The 18,605-nt window shown below is 44.2% G+C and overlaps 1 protein-coding gene across 14 annotated transcripts in view; it reads right to left on the bottom strand.

The window, feature by feature from the left end:
• RBFOX2 (RNA binding fox-1 homolog 2) overlaps nt 1-18,605 on the bottom strand; it is a 262,724-nt gene that overhangs the window by 29,023 nt on the left and 215,096 nt on the right. For all 14 annotated transcript variants that reach the window (XM_044986568.1, XM_044986536.1, XM_044986573.1 and 11 more), the window contains one exon: nt 9,079-9,132. In XM_044986568.1, coding sequence (XP_044842503.1) covers nt 9,079-9,132 — 54 coding nt within the window. The remainder of the gene's footprint in view (nt 1-9,078; nt 9,133-18,605) is intronic.

Here is an 18,605-nt window from a genome sequence, read left to right as displayed (position 1 = left end):
TCAGATCCTTTATGAACAGGAGAGGGGTACCTAGTTGCTGTGGCTTGGTATAAAATGACCACCAGTTGTGTACAGACAGTAATCTGTGCTGGAACCACCCTGGGGAGCAGGGAGAACAAACCTTGTCTTTGATGTAATGGAAACGATTATACTAAACAGAGACCCAGATAATGTGAGTGATGTAAGACTATGCCTCTGCAGGGAAGAGTCATCTCGGCTCTGCAGCCGCCTTCTTCAACAGACAGGCTGAAGTGGAGTAGCAGCATCTTGATTTCTAAACAGGCTTAATGGCAAAAGGCTAGTAGGCCATCATTTTACCAAGGGCTTTTTAAGGTTTTATAATGAGAACCTTATAAGGTTTGAGCCATTTGCTATTCTGGTAGCCTTGTGCACAGTAGCCCTTATCCTTCACAACTGGGTTTCCAGTACAAAATCCTTTTACATTTGTAAAGCAGGGTTTTTTTGGTGGTGGTAGTTGTCTTTTTGTTTTAAGATCAAGAGAAAAAATCGTAGCTAATGATTAAATTGTAACACTGGCTTCTGTAAGAGAATCTCATGTCTCCTCTTACCCTAGGAATCGAAACTTCCAGCCAATCACATTTTCCCGGTTACTAAAAAAATAAAACAAACTATGCGACTCCTTTTTCAAAGCAGTTTGAAAGTGTGTTGCTGAAATGAGTTAAAATTTGCACCACTTGGTGGGCAGAATCAGGGATGACAAACTAGTCTGAATTTGATAAAACCCTCTTGAACCTTGGCTCAGACATGCTGGAGCTGAGCTTGCTGCCAAAGGAGGATAGACCATAGGTTGCCTTTAAAGGCAACCTGTGAAGGTGGAAAAGTTATGGTTGTGCTCCTCTTTGCTTCTTTATGGTGTATAAAGGCAGCCTGAACATTTGTTGTAAAAAAATTAAAAATAAAAACTTGCTTTTTCATTAAAAACATCAGTAATTATCTGTCCTGGAAGAGTTTATGGAGAGAAGAGAATTAAAGAAATTCTGACATCACAAATGACATAAAACTGAGCAATAGAGGAAAAGAGATTTTTAGGGCTTGTCTATACACAAACTGGCACCAAAATAACTATACTGGTTTTACTTCACACTATTCTAGACAGTGTAAATCTGTATGGGGACACTTATTTTGGAATAAGAGTACCCTATTTCAAATGAACTTCAGTAAAAAAAAATTGAAACCAACAACTAATATCAAACTGGGGCACTCATTCCAAAATGAACGCCCACACACAGACTTGCACCAAAATAACTAAAGGTATGAATTAAAACTGATTTATTTATTTTGGTTCCAGTTTATGTATAGACAAGCCCTCAGACTGTATCTCTCTGTTGACACTTATTTAATTCTAATATCCAATTAACACTTTGGAGTATGGATGGTGTTAAAGATTCAACACCTATGCACCCTGCATTAAAGTATGAGACCACATAATGCACATCTGAGCCTTCCAACTAGTACTCCAGAGGCAACTTCTGTTGGTCCAATAAAAGATATTACCTCACCCACCTTGTCTCTCTAATACCTGGGACCAACACGGCTACGACAACACTTCCTACAACTACTACCCCAGTAAAAGTAGACCAGACCGGACCTGACATTACTGCTATTTCTAAGATTTAAAAAAAAAAAAAAAAACCTGGCAGAATTTTTATTTTCTTCATTTGTTTTAAAAATTTCCATGTGGGAGAAAAAAGGCACAAATCTGATTTTTAAAAATCTTTTTTTTTTTAAAAGATGACCTACATTAATGGAGATTATTTTGTACCCACATTCATTTATAACAGTCTTTTCCCCGTCCCCCAATAATTTCTACTCACACCCAAGACTGTCTGCTTTACAAAACAATACTCGTTTCAAGCAAAAAATATTTGCTAACCTGGATCCACAATGGGCAAAGGCTCTCCTTACCTCTGCAGGCAGAGGGCCAGATCCAGGGAGGATGCAGGCCTGGGTCAAGAGAGATCTAGGGTTTTCTAAATATTACAGGTAGACTAAGTTTAATAGGACTGTTATGACTTTCCAACATCAACCTTGCCAGTAGCTCAACCGTCAGTAGGAAATAAGATCAAGCTTAGACGTACAAGGTACCCCCAAAGAAACCTCTCTGCAACATTTGAGCAATCTGTAGCCCAACAGTACCCTTCTCTCTTTTCCCAAAGGCTTGTTTGAGGGCCCTGAAGAGACCGAGTAACTGTCACCCTTTTAGTCTGGCCTCAGATTCTGCAATAAATAACAAGCAACAGGATGAGCAGTGTAAAAAAATAGATAGATAGAGATATATAGTCTTTGAATGTTTCCATCTCTGAAGAATGAGAAAGAAAATTTACCATGTGACCGTAAAGGGAGAAATCAAAAGCAGACGGTTCTCCTGGGTGTGGCCAGAACACAGAAATTAAAACAAAACAAAAATAAAACAACAAAAAACATAAAATAAAAACCAAAGGAAACTAAACCAGTCCCTTGAAATCCATGCATTGTTAACTCTTTGTTTTCCACTGTGCTTAGAACATTCACCTGAGCAGCAGTATCTTTGTCTTGTGTTGCTAGAACACAAAGCCTCTGAAGGGCACTTCCTTAATTTGCTGCTACATTCAAAAATTAATTTTTACCAAAAATAAGTTGTTTTTCTGAAAATAAACCCTCTTTATAGATACAGTCAAGACACAGAAGCATAGAGACATGGCCAGGAAAGTCCAGCAGTTCAGGCTGCCTGCTTCCAAGGTTTTAGGAGAGATTAGGGGACCTTCCACCTTCCTCCGTAATCCACCTGAGATAAGTGATTGGAATGCACCAACAGCAGCAGAGCAGGAGATTCAGAAACAAGCACCCACTGTTTAAAGAGTGAACACACATTCCCCAAAACCTGTAGGAGGAGAACGATACAACTTCTGGTCAGTAAGGGAAATCAAACTAAGGGCTTGTCTACAAGCACAGTTGCACTTAGGTGTGATTTTAAATGGATTTAGTTAAGCCAGCACACAAATGGCTGTGTGAACTCTCTTATTTTGTTTTATGCCAGACTTTGTTCAGTTTGTCTCAAATTAATTATGAATTGGTATAAACTAAGCTGAAATTAGTGACTGGTAAGCCAAAATAAAAGTGTGCACACCAGGGTTTGCCTGGGTTCAAGACTGCGTGTGGACAAGGCCTAAAATTGTAGCTAGACAACAAGGGGGAAAGATTTTGGCTACATCTCTTTCATTCCAAGTAATTACTAAGGACCATGCTGACAAAAGAAAGTGGCAATGATTTAACTTGTCTGTCTTTAAACCAATTTAGTTAAATCAACACAAACCTGTGTGGACACACTTATTTCAGTTTAGTAAGAAAATAATAATGAACTATGTCTACAATGGCACTTTGTCGGTTAAACCTTTGTCAGTCAGGGGTGTGGACAGCGCTATGTCGGTGGGAGATGCTCTCCCGCTGCCATCGCTGCCACCCCTCGTTAGGGGTGGCTTAATTATGCAAGCAGGAGAGCTCTCTCCCGCCGGCATAGAGCAGCTACGCAGGAGACCTTACACTGGTGCAGCTGCAGCAGTACTACTGTGAGGTCTGCAGTGTAGACATAGTTTTAGTGACTTATTTGGCTTTAGTTTAAATTGACTTAAACCAACATAAGAGTGTCCACACACCTTTTGCACAGGTTTAACTAAATGGGTTTAAGATTACAGCTTTAGTTAAATGGGTGCAAATTTCTTGTTTAGGCAAGCCCTAAGCTAGTGTGCAGCCATATTTTTTAAAAATAGGAGTGTGCTTTCTGCAACTATGCTGTGCTATAAAAGTTGTATGAACAGCATGAGATTCCTACCCCCGCCCCCAGCTTTCAAGGGAATAGCAACAGTAGGCAGGGGTGTCCGCTCTACCAGTGTTTTGAAGCTGTTCCTTGTCTTTTATCATAAGGGTGATATAGCCTCCACTTGGGCTGCTGCTGCTGCCAGACCAGTTCTGCATCTGGAGTATGGGCAATATTATGATTGTGAATATATGAATTCTGATGTTGGTGCTTCACGAGGTAAGGAGCTTGATTTTCTTTTCTTAGTTTGTTTTGTAGATGCACTAATTGTTTCCTCACTCATGTTTCCCTCTTAAGATCCAGATATGGATGTGTTCCTGAAAAAGGTCTGAAGAGGTGATGTAACCCATCCCCACCTCTAGCAGTGAGGCTCCAGGAGATGTGTATCAGTCCTTGGGGAAAGAAGAGGTGATGACTGGGTGCTGGAACAGCATGTGAAAGTAAGAGAATTTATTTGGGGATAACAGAGGAAATGAGAGAGAGATTTGCACATGAGTGTCCTTTAACTAATCATCCCTTTTTGGTTTCTCTGGTTTGGATCTCAGGAATGTAGGAGATGCTGTTGCTGCAGCCCAGACTGCCATGGCAACCTTCAGTACAGGAAGTCCATAAAAGGTGGGTGGATGTATCAGTGTGCCTGCTAACCACCTCTGCCTGTTTTCTGTATGAATTGCAATAGACCGGAACAAAATTTACAGAACATGTATATTTTACAAAATGTTAAAATGAAATATACAACTACACAGGGGACTGGAGTGGTGCTGAATGGAGCCCAGTGTGAATTAAATTGCTCTGTGAACCAGAATCCTGTAATCAAATAAGTGGCCAGTAGCCCAGGTCACCACAGTAATAGTGTGCACTATTGTCAGGAGGTTCCTCAGCTAGCAGCTAAAAGTGGAACTCTATAGATGTGATCAACATATATTTGTCCAACAAGCCACAATCCCTTTTGGGGTTAAGCTCCATTGGATTTGCTCCTGTGGATACTTCCTTCTCTCCCATAAGAAATTCAGAACACTCTTCAGGACACTGGGCTAACTCTTTTTTGATGGATCTGGGTTTTCCCCATAAAAGGAAGCGGGGGACATCAAACAAGAAGGATGTGGATAAATTGGAGAGAGTCCAGCGGAGGGCAACAAAAATGATTAGGGGGCTGGAGCACATGACTTATGAGGAGAGGCTGAGGGAACTGGGATTGTTTAGTCTGCAGAAGAGAAGAATGAGGGGGGATTTGATAGCTGCTTTCAACTACCTGAAAGGGGGTTCCAAAGAGGATGGATCTACACTGTTCTCAGTGGTACCAGATGACAGAACAAGGAGTAATGGTATCAAGTTGCAGAGGGGGAGGTTTAGGTTGGACATTAGGAAAAACTTTTTCACTAGTAGGGTGGTGAAGAACTGGAATGGGTTACCTAGGGCGGTAGTGGAATCTCCTTCCTTAGAGGTTTTTAAGGTCAGGCTTGACAAAGCCCTGGCTGGGATGATTTAGTTGGGTTTGGTCCTGCTTTGAGCAGGGGGTTGGACTAGATGACCTCCTGAGGTCCCTTCCAACCCTGAGATTCTATGATTCTATGATTTACGTAATTCTGAAACCAATGGCATGTGAGATCTGTACTAAAACTGAACTCTTAATATTTTTTGTAAATGACTCCCTCATCAGCCAATCAGCAGCCAGGACTCCCGGTTCAGAAGCAGTCTTATTTTGTTATTAATATCAACATGTGCACAGCTCTGAATGCTGCATCTTGAATGACTGATGAGGAGAAAAGCGCTAAGTTTCCTTCTGGTGTAATGTTCCGTTATAGCTTCTGGGAACAGGAAATGGGGGGAGCAGGTCTCAATTAAAATTCTATGGTTAAGCTAACATGCAGATGGCATTAACTCCGCAAACAAGCACAGCTGTTCAGCTGGTGTACGAACGTTGGGACATCTACTAGAAGAGGTGCCTTCTCCAACAAGTGGAGCATCATATACCCTCAACTACTCTGGATATATTCTGTCCATGGTTCACTAAAATGCATGGTGAATTGGAGATGGGAGTGTTGTACCATTTACATGAATCAGAACTAGAATTTTTATGGTAAGCTGAGGGAAATAAACAAACAGCTAGTTTCCTGGGGAACAAAAAAATCCCATTGAAGGGAAATCTGAAGTCATTCTGTTAGGCAAGCTGAAAACTACAAGAAAACCAAGAGGCCTTATAACATTCATGTACGCTTTCGAATGGGTAGCAGCACAGACTCGGTGTAAAGACCACCGGGGGCAACAGTGTCATTTTAAATAGTCCCAATCAGAGGAGCACTCTGATTAGTTTGGAATCTAAATAACGTGATTAGGGGAAACCACCACATGACTTGGAACTAATTCACCCCGCCCCCACACTTCAGAAAGTCAACAATGCAATTTTCTAAGATGAGTAACACAATCCAGTTGTTGTGATGTAACATGACTCAGTTAGCATATTTCTCAGGTGTTCAGGGGCCACAATCATTTGCCCTGTTGGGTACAATTCCTCTCAGAATGTAAAAAAAGAACATCACCCATCGAAGTGAATTAATGATGCAGAAAGAAAAGTTATCAGTTCATCTCAGGTGGATCCAAAAGGAAGGCTATAACTTGCACATTTTCTCAAATCCCTACATTTACCAGCCTTGGGGCAATTTCTGGCAGAGAACCTCTGCCACCATTAGGTAGGGACAAAGAGCTGCTCAGACCATGGAAGAGTTTCCCATCGCACACTGGATGGGGGCAAAACCAGGGGAATTTGGGATTTACCTTTATACCTTAAATATTTACCAAACACACATACAAACTACACCCTTTAGGAACTCTGGGAAGGGGAGGGGAGCATTGAGAACACAGCACAAGGCAGGCAGCAGGAGCATCTGCTTTCAGATTCCCAAGAGAGAGGAGGAGGAGAAGAGAGAGGTTTCATATAATTAGATTTCAAAGGAAACCACAGGGCAGGAGAAATGCATTCAGATTTTTAATTTATTTCAAATTTTATTTTGGAGGTGGGGGTGGGGGGAAGAACCCAAGAGTGAGTAAGGGGCCTCCAGAAAGATCCATTTCCTTTGCTTCACCATCAGGTCACCAAACTGTTGTTTTTACATTATCGTGTGAATACCAGGTGGTTCGTGCAGCTATACCCCAACTCAGTAATACTTGGGGCTTCCCATTTTCATACTAAGTAGGAATAATTTTGGCATTTTTAAAAAACAATTATAATTACTTTGGGTACAGCAGGATGCAAAATAGCATGAACAAATATTCTTTGGGTGTATTCTGGGTTCCATTCAAGCTGTTCCCCATCTCTGAAACAGCAAGCATCAGTTTTGCAACTACTCATTGCTATGAAGTTGACAAGCAGCAATAGGAAACTGGATATCCAGAGTATTATGTCTTTGGGTTGTTTTCATTTTAAAAATATTTACTAAGAATCCAGGGCAAAATTCTGCAAAAGACTCTTCAGCAAACATGGTTTTTGTTTTAACCGAAAACCAGAAGCCTTGGACTTAATTATCTTCTTGCACAGCTAATGTTCATAATTAGAATTCAAGGCTTCACAGAAAATCCCCCATGTTAATATCGCTGAAATGGGAAAGGGCAGGTGTGGGTGTTTAATACAGGGCTGGGGGAGGAGGCTAGGTGTGTATGGAAGTGGAAAAGCACACAGAACTGTAAAGCACAAATACCGTGGGGAAGAGGTATATAGCTCCACGGGTTTTTGACAGGTCAGTTGGTTTTGTTTTTTCTTTAGTGATTACTTTCAGAAAATGCAGAGATTCTGCTAGAGGCTGTTCACGACGCCCGAGAGAAATTACTAAAATCAAGGCTAATTCACAGACAGCTCTGCCCTACAAACATCAGAAAATTGTGCAGAGCAGAATAAATATTTACAGATTCTGCCATAGCTGAATGTTTCTGGTAAAAGCATGTAGGGTTTACTGTATCTATAAAGAGAAAGAAAACTCTCAAACTAAACTATCCAGAAACCTATTTACGCAGATTGGATTATAAAACACACAGAATGGGCAAAAATGGGTGGAGGGGTGCGCTGTCTGGAGCGGAAAGTGAATCTTGGTTCTTTTAGACATAAAACAACCCCTTGCCTGGATTCTAGAGAATGCATGGAGATATTAAGGAATTTTAAAATGCAATTTAGGGAACACAGGTGAGAATTTGTAGAGAACCTTGTATATCAGTATATCGCTGAAGGAGCAGTGGGGCTGCTTAGTGCTGTGAACTTGCAACCCACGGGAAAGGCAGGGATTTTAAAATATAAACTGCTTAGCTGGCTTGCACCTTCAAAATCTCGTGTGAGAGAGGAAATTTTCATTTTTAATTGAAAATGGGAATCGTAGCACTGATTAAGTCAAGCATAGTATAGACATGCACTGTGCAAGCTTCCCCCACAGAGCTCTGCCAATGCACCTTGATCCTGACCTGCAACACTCCCTGCTATTCCAGTGCTGGACCTCCTGGGCAGAGAGAGAATCACATCAATTTGTCATTGTGATGATCTTGGTTATGAGATGAGACCCAACTGCCAGTTAGGACAGAGATCACTGAAATTCACTACATTTGACCTGAGCAACATTTGAAGCCTGGACTCCAGAGAGGTAAATTAGCATCAGTGCTGAACAAAACCTCCCTTCTGATGCATCTTAAAGGTGAAAATAGCTGCGCAAATAGAAATTCAATGGGGAAGGGTTCATACTGGCGGAAATTGTGGGTGCTTAATTTAAGCATCAGATGTCTCTGTCAAGGAAGGCCGGTATTTCTCACAATAGTCTATTAAGTTTTCAAAAGGCAAGGAAAAAATTCCATGCATATGTGAGATATTCCACTCTCTCTAAATAAGCACTTTTTATGTAATAAAAACCGCTTTATGGATATCAATACATAACACATAGTGTCACCTTGTCTTGCCTTCCCCAGAGAACACCACATTGCTCTGCAGTGAAAACTGCTGCTAAGAGGGTTCAAATGACTCCCTCCTTCATCACAGGGTTGAGGAACCTGATCTCTCATTAGAGAGAGGAATGTTTGGGAGCATTTGGATGTGCTGCCCAGAATTGGCCATGCTCAGATTCTGGAGTTAGAGGGAGCAGGAGAGAGTCCCAGAAGTAGTTTCTCCATTCCCCCCCCCATCACACCAGGTCCTCCTGATCTCTGCAGAGCATATTATCCAGGCAATGAACTGCCTCTTTCTATGTGCAATCAAAACAACAAGAGAAACTGGATATAGAAACAGGACTTACCTTGGAGCCACGCTCATTAAAGATTATCTCTACATCAAGGATTTTGCCGAACTGCTGCAGAGAGACAAGAGAAGAAAGATTTAATCCTTGCTAGCCACTTCTACTCTCTTTATTTTTGTCCTCTTTACACATGAAAGAAAGGAGGTGGGAATCCTTCCATTTCTGACTCAAATGAGAGCACTAAATCCCAGTGACAACCCTAGAGCTGCCCCACTTCTCTGGGGCCCTCAGACTCTCTCTCAGTCACAGACCCATTGGTTTGACTTGACTTTTCTCTTCTCTCAGACTGTATTTCCAGAACAGTTTTAGGTCTTGTCCTCACTCATATTTTCAACAATCTCTCTCCTCCCCAATTCTACTGTCTCCTCTCTACATTTGGGAGGTGTCGCTAATCTGTCACATCATGCCATCTGCCTCCTGAAAGGGCTGTGACAAAGAGAAAGTGAATTGTAATCCTACTTCTCTGAAGAGGATAATCACACAGGACTCCTATTCTTGGGAATCATCTCCCTGCATAAGACAGATAGGAACTTCCCTAAACTCTTAGCTATCTTCAGGTTTGGCAACCGGAAAATGTTCAATAGTCATGAGTAAAACTGTAGGAAATAATGAGCTTGGCGAGAAATTTTTTGAAAAGATTAAATCGTGTTTTTAACTCCCTCACCCACCTTCGAGGCATGTGTGTGAGACCATCAGTGTTGCTAATGCTAACGCTCGCACATTTATCACAAGTAACAGGATGTTCACCTCTGCAGCAGGAGCTCTCTCCAGAGGGCTCACCTGAGATCAGGGCGGCGCTGTACAGACTCACAACTCAGGACAGCCTCTGTCCTGAAGATCTTGCTAACCAGTACAAATGACGACGATAAGTATGATGCGGCAGTTGGAACTGGGATGCACCAAATTACATTTACACACACTCACTGATGACTTCCAGGGGAAAGGCACTGTAGCTCATTAGCAAAGCCCTAAGGCATCCAGTCCTCCAGAAATACTAATGTTACACTTCTAGAATGAGGCTTGCTTTTTGGAAAGTTAAATCAATATCTGACCTCCCAGGAACATACAAAGGCTGGGTCCTCCACTGTGTGGATACAGCAATACCTCTTACACAATGCTTTCAAACACACACGACAGTAAAAGTGCTCTCCCCATCTCGTCCTTTAAGGGACAGCTCAGATCAACCAAAATACAAACACCAAAAATGCAATACAAACAAACATTCAAACTCACTTCTGAATATAACGTTTTGGCATATTAAGTAATTCTAACAAATACAGTCATTCCAGGGTCCTTACATTAACTATATATTATATTAAAAAATTCACCTGAATAACCATAATACAGTCAAAAAATGTCAAAAACGTTACTTTAATTCAACCCCTTGTGCATATGCATTATGATTCAGTCCAATTATGTGATCTCTCACTGTTTCTTCCACAGGACCCTTGCCTCATTCAGCATGGTAGTTATTGAGTCTGTTGTCTACAGGACCCATCTCATTTGTTGCAGAGTTGGAAGGTATCTAGTGAATTTTCTTTGTACCCATTTTGAGAGATCTGGGGACTGATTTGCAGAAGTGTTGAGAACTCACAACAGCAAATGAAGGTGACTGGAACATATAAAGTGATGTAAAAATGCCAAGTACCCTTAAAAATCAGGCCTTAGGTGTCTCAACTTGTGCACACGAAATCAGTGGATATTTCTGACAATTTTAGACCTTTCTCTCTGTGTGTGCCAGTTTCCCATCTGTAAAGTGGGGATAACAACAAAACTTCACTCTACAAGGGTGTTGTGTAGATAAATTCATTAATGTTTGTGAAACATGTAGATACTATGGTGAATTCACAATAGGAATGGACATGAGGAAATTAATTTTGTATTCAGTGCAAAGTTTGGATGTGTGTTAAATAAGGCTTGGGGCTACACACTGAGGAAGACAAAGAGAAATATTCAATAACTCCCCATTCATTGGGCAATGTCCACCATTTTGAGCACTGAATAAGGCAGGGGTGCTCTGGAAAAATGCGTAATTAATTAGGGTTGCCAACTTTCTAGTTGCTTAAAACTAAGCACCCTAGGCCCCACCCCCGCACACTACATTCCCCCTCCCTCAGTGGCTCGCTCTCCCCCACCCTCACTCACTTTCACTGGGCTGGGGCAGGGGGGTTGGGTGTAGGAGGGTGTGAGGATTCTAACTGGGGGTGCGGGCTCCAGGGTGGGGCAAGAAATGAGGGGTTAAAGGTGTGGGAGGGGGCTCGGGGGTGAGCCTGAGAGAGTTGGAGTGCGGGAGGGGCTGTGGACTGAGGCAGAGGGTTGGGGTGCAGGAGGGGGTGAGGGCTCTGGGGTCGGGGTGGGGATGAGGAGTTCAGGGTGTGGGAGGGGGCTCTGGGCTGGGGCAGGGATGAGGAGTTCAGGGTGTGGGAGGGGGCTCTGGGCTGGGGCAGGGAGGTGAGGGCTCTGGGCTTGGGGGTTTGAGGTGCAGGAGAGGCCTCCGGGTTTGGGGGATCTCAGGGCTGGGGGCTTGGGCTTACCTCCAGTGGCTCGTGGTCAACAACGTAGCGTGGGGGCTAAGGCAGGCTGCCTGCCTGTCCTGACACCGCATTGTGTGCTCCCCCCGCCCCCCAGAAGCAGACAGCAGTTCCAGCTCCTAGGCAGAGGGGCTAGGAGGCTCCACGCGCAGCTCTCGCCAATGGGAGTGCGGAGCCAGTGTTCGGGGAGGGGGCAGCGCGCAGAGCCCCATGCCCCCCACCTAGGAGCCGGACCTCCTGGCCGCTACTGGGACGCAGCGTGGTGCCAGCCAGGACAGGTAGGAACTAGCCTGCCTTAATGCCGCAGAACCACCAACCAGATTTTTAACGGCCCAGTTGGCGGTGCTGACCGGAGCCATCAGGGTCCCTTTTCGACCAGGTGTTCCGGTCGAAAACCGGACACCTGGTCACCTTAATCAGGAGAAAGATGAGATATATGCTTTGCCAGAGGGTTTCACAGCTATTTATTGACAGTATAGAAATGAATCAGGGGTAGCCAGGGTTCAAATTTCAAGTTCTGGAGAGAAGCATATGCTAAATAGCTATAAACACTTCTGCCCCCACCTTCACCCCTAGTTTATGCTCCCTCCCCACTCTGCACCCATCCATGCCCCCTGATCCTGCCCTCCTCCATGCCTTTCCCTATACACCCTCACCCTATGGCTCCTTCCCCCACTTCACTCCCCCCAAACTCCTGCTCAACCCTCTGCATTCCAGTCAGGCTGTTTCTTCCTCCTCCACACTGCCTGGACACTGGGGCAGGGGTGCCGCAGGGAGGACAAAGAACAGCACCACTGGCTCCTGGAAGCTAGGAGGAACAATTGAAAGAGAATTGCAGCTCAGCTGTTGCAATCCTGGGATGGAGCATGCCCAGAATAGATGGACTCTTCAGAAAATTTATCTGCCAGCAGCTAACAAGTGCTTACTGAGCTTGCATAAACTGCAATTTCCAGAGGCCTATAACTTGGCCCAGGTTGGGAGGATTTTCATGAGGATGGCAAAAGACAAATCCCTGACACTTGCGCAACACCCCCTGCCAAATGTCAAGTCCCTGCTCCAGATATACAACAAAATGGTTGTAAGATTTTTTTTAACATGGGCAATACGACATATTTTTCCTGAATCTCATTTTTGGAAACAACTACACCATTTTAGCTGAAACTTTCACAAAAAATCAGGCAGTCACCCAGGATGGAAAATTTCAGCCTACATGGTAAAAGTTTTGCAAAGTTATAAGCAACTGAAAACAGGGTCTTATACCGCAAGTGTTAGGTGAAGATGGTAGTGACACCTATTATTAAAGGTTGCCCATAATATACACGCACATAAAACACACACAAAAGAACGTTACTTAGGTTGCAGAGTCAAGCACCTGACAGGAAATGCCAGATTTATGGTTGCCCACTCAAACTTAATTCTGTCCCCCAGTGCATCCATCGTGTGCACTGAATGGGGGAGGTGCTCTGTGGGGAAAAGATATGTGATCATGTAATTAAAGACTGGCATAATGCATAATAGAAGGGAGCAGAATTAAGGTTATGTGAGCAACCACAAACCTGGGATTTCCTAATTTTTAAGTGCTTCATTTTGCAACCTAAATTACTTTCTCAAGAGATTTTTTTTAAATATAATAATGTTCTCGATTTTATAAATGGAAAAAGGTAAAAACAAATAACGTTCTGTGCAACTGTAACCACACCCCATCATGCACCATCAGCAGGGTTCAACCTTGAACATGCAGCAGTACAGCACAGACTGCTACCACTTGAACTAGAGGCCTAACTACATTAGTTGGCAGCAGCAGAAGGCTGTTCTCCCAGAGGGAGGATGGACTGCTAGGTCAAGCACTGGGTATTCCAGCCTGGCCTGCTCCTCTCTTTCCCACTTAGGAGTGGTGGGGAATGCCTGCTCACTGTATCTCCAGAGGTCAGGGGATTGGCTGCTGGGCTGGAGGGAACCTGGCCTGTCTTTCTCCTTCCCATGTGGGAAGTTGGAGGAGCTCCAGCCCCATTTTGTACCTGGGGCCAGGTGCTGCACTGGTGGAGGGAGAGGAGAAAAGAGCCTAGCTAGTTCCTGTTTCACGTGGTGCCTCCAGAGAAGGGTCTGGGCCACTGGGGCCATGAGCTGGCTCCGGGGAGCCCAGCCTGGCCCTTCTACCCCACTCTTCCCACTAGTGTCGTCTTGCTGCTGTGGCAGTGTCATGAGCCCAGCCTTACGATGTTCATGTGTTTCATTTTTTTCATGCTGTCAAAATTATCCTGAGGAATGAAAAGCAGAGAAGTGAAACGGTGAATTTTAACAGTTTATATCTCAGCAAAAGGTTGAATAGCATCTCACAGGATAAAGAAAAGATATTTCTGTAGCTGGAGAGTGTTCCTCCTGCCAGATATCAACAGCTTTCTGTAAACAATGGAAGAGTGAGTGAGTTTCTTTATAACGGAAAATATTAGGCAATTTAACTATAGGAGTTGTTACCAACTCCCCTGTTGTATTTTTTTTGAAGTTGTCAACAAGTGACCTTCTCCTGGGTGCCCTCTCTCAGCCTCAGAATGGCCCTACAAGCAGTCCTTTGCCTCATTTTCCCCCTTCAGGGGACTTCCTCAATAATTCAAACACTTCCATCCATTCCCATCCCCTATCAGGTTCTGTTGTAACAACTTAAACATTCATAATAAAGTTTTCAAGTCCATCCTTTCCAAGTTTCAGGTTTCTCTGCTGGAGCCTATTTGCTCCCAGCAGCCTCTCTTCTCCCTGAGAATACTCTCTGCAGCTTCCTTCTGCTCTTATAGGAAAATCAAGTGATTCCTGCTCAGGTATGCTTCCTTAGTAATCAGGATTGGCCGACCCCAGTCCTCTAGCCCTTAAGGTGTAAGCCACCCTATGGTAGCACAATGAGGCTTTGGTTAATAACAAGGCCTGTACAGAGCACAGCCATATTAACAGCAGTCACATGGGACTACAACTCCTATTCTTCTTCTGGCTTGCAGCTTACGCACCTGTGGGGAACGGTGGGTGTGTCTTTCTGTCTCTCATTTTGTTTCCCACCCAGAAGGCATGAAGACAGGAGCTTTTCGTGAGAGGTCTTGCAGCAGAGGCCAAAACTGCATTTCTTGTGATAAATTTGAGAGATTGCCTTTTGACACACTGGCAGTTTAGTATGGCCCCTCCCTGGCGTTCTGTTCCAACTGGCACTGCCTTGGCTCCCTCTCTAGAGCAGTCACTGTCCGTTCCAAAATGTGCAGGAAAAAAAGAGTTAACGCCCCTAAAAATGAAAATCATAAAAATCATAAACCTGAGTTCTCCAGAATTGGCCAGATGACAACAAAAGGGAGAAATAATGTAAGGCTCGACAACCTTCCACCACCACAGAAAAGAACTCCCCCTCCCCTTGGAGAACGCTGTGTAAGGCCCGTCCCATCAGCACTCACAAAAGGAATCCATAATTCACATCACCCCATCTCTCTACTTAATCCGGCAAAAGGAGGCGTAGCCATTAGAGACCAAAGCTCCTACACTCTGATACACACAATCAAAACAACTGATAAATTGACTTCCTACCTGTGAAATAATAGGAGTTCCCAGGCTTGAAGTGACTCAGTTGGAATCTCCCACACTCAGTCAAAATAAAAAACAGGATGATAGAACTGAAAGGGATTAAATACTTGCAGGGCTGCAGCTCATTATCAACTGAAGAGACAGTAGATTACCTTCAACTAGCCATGGCAGGGCAAACCTCTTGCTCAACAGAACCTGCAAGTTTTTCAATAGGCTAGATCCAAAGAAGGAAGCCACATAGACAGTATGCAACCAGAGAGACAGGAAACGTCATATAAAAATACTGTTTTTTGGTAACCCCAGTGGCCTGAAACCTGCCAGTGAGATAAAGAGCTCTTGCACTACAAGACAGTGAGTTATACAGATGATTGCTTAGAACCAGGGTAAGTAGAATCACAGTTTGATTGCACTGGCACCTGTGGACAGAATCCATATGTAACTGGATTTCAAAAGTTACAGGTTCACCTAGTTTCATATAGACCTTAGTGTAGCCTTTCCCTGCAACTTAAATAAAAGCCTCAAAGATGTCTCAGCCAGACAACTGACAGTCACCACTACCTTCCACTAGAATAATACTACACAAGTCCCTATGCATTCAAGTGTGCAGACACAATTTTTGTGCAGCAGAAACTATGTTCCCAAGCAAGAAAGGCAGCACAATAGTTGTTGACAGATGTACTGCTACCATTAGCTTAGGACAGACGCTTCTAGTGCTAGAGTTCTACTTCTAGGGTATCCATTTGGACAACGTCTGTTGCTTAAGCAGCGCTGAACACACAGTTCCCAGTTAAACGTCACTATAGAAAGCATATTATTGATGCAAACAGGGCCAGCTTTACGCCAATTCCCTGGAATCAGGCCCCGTGCTGAAAAGGGCCCCACGCCTGCGCCTAAGGGGGCCCCGCTCTGGGGGTCTTCAGCAGCATTTCGGCGGTGGGGGGTCCTTTGGTGCCACGGAAGACCCAGAGAGGACGCCCCGCCACCGAAATGCCTCTGAAGCCCCGGACCACTGCTGAGTATTCCAATCAGGCCCCGCAGTTCATAAAGCCGGCCCTGGATGCAAGGTGTCAAGATAATGCCAGTGCCTCCTGTAACAGTAGTCACTAGAATCGGCAGACACTGACCACCCCCCTCCCACCACATGACGGAGGAGGATGACCTTTTGCAACCCTGACCCTTAGGACCAGGGAATAAAGAGCAGTCTCTACCAGTACTACTGCATGTCACAGCTTTTATTATACCTCCTTACACCTATATCTGAGAATGTGGGACCAGAGTCAAGTACAAGGAGCATGTCCAGGGTGGGGAAGCAGATAACAGTGTCTTGACATCCCAAAGGTTAGGGGCCCTTCCATAACGATGTCTAATGCATGCCGAGCAAGAAGATGGAAGAACCTTGGACAGCAGCTATACTTTTCTTTGTTTTCAGCTCCTGCATTCCTCACTGAATCAAGACCTATAGTTTAGTTTTCTCTATCATATTGTTTCCCCCACTGAACTGCACTCAGCAGGAGTAAGACTCCTATCTTCACCAGTTGTGAACACCAAAAACGTTCACCATACTAGGTGTGGATTTAGGGTCATTTAGTGGAAAATAAGAAGAAATGGTTACCTTACTACAACTGTGGTTCTTCGAGATGTGATGCAGATGTGTATTCCAAGTAGGTGTATGCGTGCGTTGAAGCCAGAGACTTTTGCCTAGCAGTGCCTGTAGAGCGGCAGTACGCACACCCCGATCCACCTCAGTCCTTTCTTATCAAATGTCCAGTGAAAGACTCTGATGCAGAGGGGATGGCAGGTGGGTTGTGGAATATACTTCTGCATCACACCTCAAAGAACTGGTTATAGTAAGCAACCATTTCTTCTTCTTCAAGTAGATGCAGATGTTATTCCAAGAAGGTGACTAGTAGACCCAACCAGAGGCTCAGCTTGGAGTCTACCTGAACAAAGATTGCAGGACCGCTCTTCCGATATTAGTGTCCACTCTGGAAGAAGCGGTGATCACATAATGGTCTGTAAAAGTATGCATGAACGACCCTGTGGTTGCCCTACAAATGTCCAATATGGACATGTCATTGAGGAATGTCACGATGTTGCCAGTGCTGTCGTCGAATGCACCTGTATCTGTTAAGGAGGTGGAGCTGACACTTTATTGTATGCAGTTCTGATGCAAGATGTTTATCCATCTAGAGATGGTCTGCACAGTGACTGCTTGTGCCCTCCATGCGGTCCACATACGATAAGAAACAGGTGAGGCAAAGCACAAAACTGTTCCGTCCTGTTCAGATAGAAAGCTAGAGAGAGTCTGACGTCTAGCGTGTGGAGGCATTGCTCTTCCGGGGAGGAATGCACCTTAGGAGAAAATACAGGCAAATATACCACCTGGTTCAAGTGAAACTGAGACACCATCTTGAATACAAACTTCAGGTATGGCCAAAGCGTAACCTTGTCCCTGGAAAACTATGTGTAAGGAGGCCAAGCCATCAGGGCCTGCAACTCACATCCTCTCCTGGCAAAGGTAATGACTATCAAGAATGCAGTTTTCTGAGACAGGAGGGACAGCAGGCAGGAAGTGAGGGCTCGAATGGAAACCCCATTAGAGTTGCTAAAAATGTGTTCAGGTATCACAAGGGGGCTGGCTCTCCATTTCCAGTACATGCTGGCACTTTACAATGAGATGCTCTAAAGGCTGACTCTGACAGGAAATCCTTAGATCCCTAGCTTTCATTAATTACAGTGGTTTGGAAAGGGTTAAATCTTTTCCCCCACCCACACGACATCATTGAGGTTCATTTCTATGTCTGCTCCAGACTGCACGAAAACATTAGCTGATGCTTCATGCTTGGGGACAGAGCTGACCTCTGGGTTGCCATTCTATCCTTGAGGGACTTCTTCCCCACCATCACTTTCACTCCTTCCCCCCTTTCAATGCTGTCTACCCGATTTCACCCTTTGCACAGTATTTTTGGAAAACCACTCGAGGCAAGGGCTTTGAGTCTCTCAGAGATTATGTTGAGGAGATCAGACCTGACACACAAAAGGGGTAGGGAGGAGAAGGAGGCATGCAATCACCCACAGCTGAAAACTCAAACAATCATGAGTCCCCTGAAGGAGACAGAAGGTTTGTTTCAATATGAGTCACCTAAGGAAAAGCCTCCCGCTTCCTGTGAAGGGTGGGAGTGAGGGGGTGCTCAGGAAGCCCCATATTACTGCTCCAGGCTGTGAATGTGTTAAGAGAAGCAGCACTGACAGGGGAAAAGGGAGCAGAGAGGCGTCATTGATTGTTTCTCTGTCAAAGCTGAAGTTTCTCAGTGCTGAAAAATGGCATGTAACTGAATTTGTGCTCAGAAGATACAGTTCTGATAGACCACTCCTGAAAAGCTCATACCTTTCTCGCTGGACATACAGATATGCTGAGCACACTGGCACTGAGATTTACTA

The sequence above is a fragment of the Mauremys mutica genome, chromosome 1 (assembly GCF_020497125.1).
Source record: "Mauremys mutica isolate MM-2020 ecotype Southern chromosome 1, ASM2049712v1, whole genome shotgun sequence".
Lineage (NCBI taxonomy): Eukaryota > Metazoa > Chordata > Testudines > Geoemydidae > Mauremys > Mauremys mutica.
This window is presented reverse-complemented; position numbering and strand designations above follow the sequence as displayed.